General features: G+C 54.1%; 1 protein-coding gene across 1 annotated transcript in view; it reads left to right on the top strand.

The window, feature by feature from the left end:
* The window catches only part of Marchf10 (membrane associated ring-CH-type finger 10), an 84,660-nt gene extending 80,969 nt beyond the window's left edge, over window positions 1-3,691 (top strand). The window contains 1 exon segment of the mRNA XM_042673982.1: window positions 3,323-3,691. Within this exon segment, the coding sequence (XP_042529916.1) occupies window positions 3,323-3,375 (53 nt within the window). The 3' untranslated portion in view covers window positions 3,376-3,691.
* Window positions 3,692-6,088: the final 2,397 nt, after the last annotated feature.

The raw sequence follows: 6,088 nt of genomic DNA, 5'->3' as shown, positions 1-6,088 counted from the left end.
TGAACTTTAGTGTTTGTTATTATTGTTGTGGTGGTTGGCTGTTGTTGTTGTTGTTATTGTTTCCTATCATAATCCTGACTGGGATTTTCCTTCCCAAACACTGAAAGGGGCCTATTTGGCCGTTACCAAAAGGAACCATATTGGTTGGCAAGCTCAAGTCTTGATTGGATGGTGTTACCATTAGGCCCAATTTAGCGTATCTCCTGGATTCAGAGGTTGAGCAAAGCAAACAGGTCCCAGAGAAAGCTCCTACAAAGGAGGCAGGGCGAAACAGGTTGAAGAAAAAGGCTTCTCCCTCTTCTTCAGTCCATAGAAATTCCCACCAGGAAAAAAAAAAAAAGATCTTGATTACAGCTGGAGGGCGAGGCTCGGGAAGAACGACCTCTTCTCAGCAGGGAGGATGATAAACACTGCGGCGCAGGGTGGGTGGGGGCTGTCCTCTGGGGGTCGGGGAGAGATTTTTTACAACCACCTGCCCTTGCCTCCCACCCTGGCTGAGCCCTGGGAATGGCGGAGGAACTTTCCCCTCCCAGCGATCCCGCCTCCGGGGGTGCGGCGCGGGGTGGGGGTGGGGCAGTAGCCCTTTCCCACCCTGACTCTAGTGGTCCCTGGGAGGCCCCGGGGGACCCCCCCCCGCGCCCCCAATAGATGGGTGCAGAAGACGGATGGCGCCAACTCAGGGCTCCGCGGGGTGGGGCCCACACCGGCGACCCTGGGGAGGCCAACTTATTATTATTCAGGGCACAGAGCCATGGGAAAGGGGGTGACTCTTACTTGCGCCCACAGAAAGAGCCCCCGCGGCCCCACTCCCCGCGAGTCCAGCGAGTCCGGCCGAGCCTGGCCCCGGGGGATGCTCCAGTGGTCGCCCGGGCGGGCGCCGCCCCAGGGCGGTGGGGTCTCGGTGACCTTTGTGTGCCCTCCGCACCCACCACCTCTGGAGACGTCGTCTCGGGGCGGTGGCTGGCCCGGCAGGTCCTCCGCTTGGCCTGGGCGAGGGTCTCGGGGCGGGGAGATCTGGGCTGGGTCCCCGCGCCCCGCCCCGCTGCGCCCCGGAGCCGGGCGCGCCCGGGTGGGTTCGGCTGGGCAGCTGCGCCCTCTAGTGTCCAGTGCTGGCCAAGGCGGAGCCCAGGCCCAGGCTGCGGGCTGGGGACCCTTAAACAGGAGCCCTGGATTCTGAGCCCGCCCCACTCCACGCTGCGCTTTTATTTTGGGAGGGGGGGTGCTAAAAGGACCCCTCAAGAAGAGGCTGCCCGGACAGAGGAAGGGAGGGGACCTGCTGTCCTCCATGTGGCCCTAAGGCAGATTGTCCCCGGATTGTCTGGCACCCATTAACCATCTGTGCTCAGGGAGCTGGGTTGGGCTCTAGATTCCACCCCACCATTCCCAGCGCCCCTCGGTCCCAATGAGGATTAACCAAGTTGTCCCCTGGAAAATAGGGGTCCAGGCCCTCTCCACCTATCCCCCTGTCTTAGGTACACCCGGGACAAGGGTGGACAGAGCCAGGGGCCAAAAGAGCCCTGCAGAGAGGGACCAGCCAGGTGTGCTGTCAGCCTGGCCTGCTTCCAGAGACATTAACAAAATAAGAGCTACTAGAGCAGCCAGACCCACCCAGGCAGGCCCAGAGGCTTCCACCCTCCTCAGCCCTCCCTCATCAGTACACACACACACACACACACACACACACACACACACACACACTGACCCTCCCCCAGCTTCACCCCCAGCCTGGCATGACCCACCTGGTTGGCTGCACTTTGTTCATTTGGGGCTGCCAGCACTAAGTCACACCTGTGACCTGCCACCCCCAGCACAGTTCAGGTCAAGGCAGGGGTGAGGGGGAGACAAAACATCAGGACAAGAAGTGCCAGCTGCTTTGCGGTTCTGAGGTGTCCATGCCAGCTTGTTTGCTGGGTACCCTCCCCTTGGCCCTGAGGACCAAAAAACAAAACACAAACAAAAACCCTGGCTCCAAGGCCACTGTTAGCACCCAGGTAAGGGAATCTGGGAAGGTGTGCCCTGTCACACAGCTCTGTGGCCCAACCCCTCAACAGCTGCTTACCATATGGCACAGATCATCACCATAGCCAAGACCAAGGCTGGGCAGGGGAACAATGCCACCTGCTGATTTCCATACAGGTGTGGACAGGAGTAGGAACAAGCATGCTGACCCTTAGGCCAAAGGCTAGACCAGAGCTTGCATCCTCCCTTTTCCCAAACTCAAGTCAAATCTCCCAAATTTTAGAGAACACCTAAGTATGAGCTAGCAAACTTGGGCAGCTCTAGGGGATGGGGCTTCCTTGAGGCTAAAGGTAGCACTGAAGAGGCTCTGGAGGGAAATGGAGAGATGACAACAATCAGAAGCTGTTAGGGGGTGGGGGGAGGAATGGACCGGTACTGGAGATTGGACTCAGCACCTGAGCCACACTCCAGGCCCTGTTTAGTTTGGTTTATTGTTGCTGCTGCTGTTTTGCCAGTCCTGGGACTTGAAATCAGGGCATGGGGACTGTCCCTGAGTTTCTTTTGCTCAAAGCTAGTGCTCTACCAGTTGAGCCATAGCACCACTTCCAGCCTTCTCTGAGTGGTTTGTTGAAGAGTCTCAAGGACTTCCTGCCCGAGCTGGCTTCGAACCATGATCCTCAGATGTTAGCCTCCTGAGTAGCTAGGATCACAGGCTTGAGCCACCAGCACCCTACTAGTTTGTTTTTAAGTACAGCCTTGGGGCAAGATCATTCTACCTCTGCCTCCTGAGAAACGGACATTGTAGGTGTGTACCACACCTGACTCCAGAAACTGTTTCTGAATATTGAGGTGATGCTCATTCTAGCCAAGATGGAAAAATATTGCAAACAAGAGTTAGCCCCCAAGAATAAGGAGACACCTTCCACTACCCTCCACCCACAGCACTCTGACCTGTCTCCAGTGCCACACCTTCCTGCTAGCATCGGTCTCTCCCTAACCCCTGACTTCTGGTAGCTATCTTACAAACCTTACTGTCAGGTAAAGCAGTGTTGGGGGGGGGGGGTGGCTGAGGACATTGTTCTGGGAGGAGGTCATCCATGGCTCCTCTATTCAGCCTGTAAACATTTGCACACCAGGCTAAGTAGGATGTGGAGATGACTGAGAACATTTGAACAGGAGTCTGCAGTCCAGCTACTGGTCAGGCTAAAACAACCACACAGCCCTAGACTGCAGGTGCCCACTCCAGGCTTTGCAGCCATGTGTGTATGTGGCTGGAGTGGGACAGAGAAGGACGGTGACACCATCTTCTTTCATGACAGATCCTGAAGCCGACTGAGGCCTGAGATGACCTCTTGTTTTCTAGGTTCCGAGTCTGGAGATGGAAATGAGAGCAATTTTTCAAGCCGGGTCGTCTAGCGAGGGAGCCGGCCATGGGGCACAGCAGAGACCCCCTGCAGCCAGCGGCCCTCCCATGTCCTGTGAGCCTCTTTCCTGCCTCCTCTTTACCAAAACCAAAGCCACCGTGTCCAGTTACCATTTGCAACTTGTACCACTCTGCATGGGGCTCCGGCCTGGGTGATCACAGCTGCCACAGGGGACAGTGGAGTTCTGGGCAGCCCAGGTCTAAACCGCTGGGGCTGCTGAGCCCCTGGCAGGCTGTCCTCCTGTGGCCAAGAAACCCAAGGTGCCCTCTGCAGTCCCAGCAGCTGGGATCCACTGCTCAGGGTGCTGGTTCAGGCTTCCATCCACCCCAAGTGGAATGGAGCCAGACCTTCAGTAAACTGACTTTATTCTCCAGCCTTCATGTTATTTCCTTTCTTGGCAGAGGAAGGCAGCGTGTCACGTGCTTCAGGGAGAAGGAAGGACATATCCCCTCCCCCCAGAAAAACCATACATCTCCACCTGCACTTCTTCTCAGCTGCCTGTTACCACAGGGCATGACACACCTCAGGCCCCCATGGGCTAGAGCAGTTGGACCCACTTAGGACCTGCCCCAAGACTAAGTCAAGGCTTGGGATGAAAAAAAGGTCAAAAAGATTCAGTGGGAAAATTGTGTGTGTGGGGGGGGGGAGGAGTTATAGTTGTGTAGGGGAGAGGAGAAAAAAAAGAAACAGATAGGAGCCAGTGTGGTGGTTAATGCCTATAACCATAGCTACTCAGGAGGCTGAGATCTGAGGATTGTGCTTCAAAGCCCTCCCAGACAGGAAAAGCCATGAGACTCTTTTCTTCAACAAACTACTTGGAAAAAGCCAGAAGTGGTACTGTGGCTCAAGTGATAGAGCACTAACTAACCTTGAGCAAAAGAAGCTCAGGGACAGTTCCCAGGCTCTGAGTTCAAGACCCAGAACTGGTACAAAGGGGGAGGGATGAGAAAACCTCTAGAAACAGAGATAGGTTAGTTAATTCATTAGCGATGGAAGAATGGAAGAGTATGCTACATGCAAATGTGTTAAGCACACACACACATACACACACACACAGACCCAAAGCCAAACATCAAAGACTATATAGTTCATGATGATTCCATTTATACAGTTTCTAGGAAAGGCAGTAAATCCCACAGATCTGTGGGTTCTGGGAACTGGAAAAGGCACGGGGACTAAGCAGACACCTGCTGGTTCATAGTGATATTCACACCACTAGACAAATTTGCTCAAGCTCATTGAGCTGCATGTTTACAAAGCCTGAACCTGATGCCACAGTCTAGGTATGTACCTCCGTGTTCTCAAATTTGGTGGGGAAAGGGTCTAAGGGAGCAGCAGAAAGAGAGGCGACATGAAGAAAAGGAAGTGTTTCCCGCTCTTACTTTGAACATCCATGCTTCTGTTTAGAGAGACAGAAGGGAGGAGGGAGAAAGAGAATCATGGAGGACAAATGGGCCCTTTAGCTCATACTTATCATCCTAGCTGTTCAGGAGGCTGAGATCTAGATGATCCATGTTTGAGGCTATACTAGGTAGAAAAGTCCTTGAGACCCCCATCTCCAAAACAATCAGCAAAAAGCTGGGCTGGAGACATAATTCAAGTGGTGGAGCAGCATCAAGCTAGCTGAGAAAATGGCTAACTAAGCCCTTGAGTTCATAAGATGGCTCCTGCTTTCCAACCCAGCCCTCTCCTGGTAGGCTCAAAGCCTCGAGATGAATGATGGGGCCAGCGGGGTTTTAGGGAGGCGGAGGCGGAAGTAGCACCTGTGCATCCTTGCAGCTCCAGTCCCAAGGAAAGATGGGACTGTCTGAGTCTGTCAGAGCTGTCATCAGAAAAACATTGCCTGTGAAAAGAGTTCTCTTTTTACCGAACATTGCTCCAGGGTGCACCCATATACAAGCCAGGCTTGCCTCCTACAAGGTCAGAAGTAGGAGAGACACCAAATCGAAGTCCACACCACCTGGCCATGGGGCTCCTTCGTGAGGCCTTCCCCTGGTGCCTAAAGGGCCGAATCTCCGGTCAGAAAAGGCAGAGCTAAAAAAGGGCTGCGTTTCCCTCTGTAATGGGGGGTGGGGGTGTAATTCTTGCCAGCCTCTACCAGAGGCTGAGACACACAGGGCCTCTGCCAGCCTTTGGCTCTTCTGGAAGCTGGCATGATGACTCTTAAGTATGTGCCAGGCTGTGAGGTGTGATGAGACCCACCCCCCACGGGCTCAGCCTTCTTGGGACAAAGAGATATAGACAGAAAAAGTCAAAGAAGGGTAACAGGAGACTGTATGCCCCTTCCCTTCCTACCCTCCAGTACTGCCTAAGAGCTGTAGATCCTGGGGGAAAAAAATAGGCACTTGAAATGTCTCTGTAATCCAAATAATCCTGTGAAGCAACTATTATTAACCCCAAGTTACCTGGCAGGAAATTGAACCTCATGGAAGATAAGGAACCACACCCAAGTTCACAAGCATGACGCTGGGATCTGGAGGATTGCTATTTGTGGCTCTACTGGGCCAAGGCCATGTGCTTAATCCCTCTGCTCCACTGCCTGGGAGAGATGGCAACACCTTTACCAGCTCCCAAGTTGAGGTATGGGATGCTAGAGCCAAGGGGTACAACAAAGGGCATGGAGGAGAGAGAGGGGCTTGAGAGATGGAGGAGCAAGGAGGTGAGGCAGGAGGGGGCAGATGGCGGGGGCATGGAGGGCTAGAATG

Source organism: Dipodomys spectabilis, unplaced genomic scaffold, assembly GCF_019054845.1.
Source record: "Dipodomys spectabilis isolate Male_0828 unplaced genomic scaffold, ASM1905484v1 ptg000018l, whole genome shotgun sequence".
Taxonomy (NCBI): domain Eukaryota; kingdom Metazoa; phylum Chordata; class Mammalia; order Rodentia; family Heteromyidae; genus Dipodomys; species Dipodomys spectabilis.
Note: the sequence above shows the minus strand (reverse complement) of the source record. Positions and strands in the feature narration are given on the sequence as shown.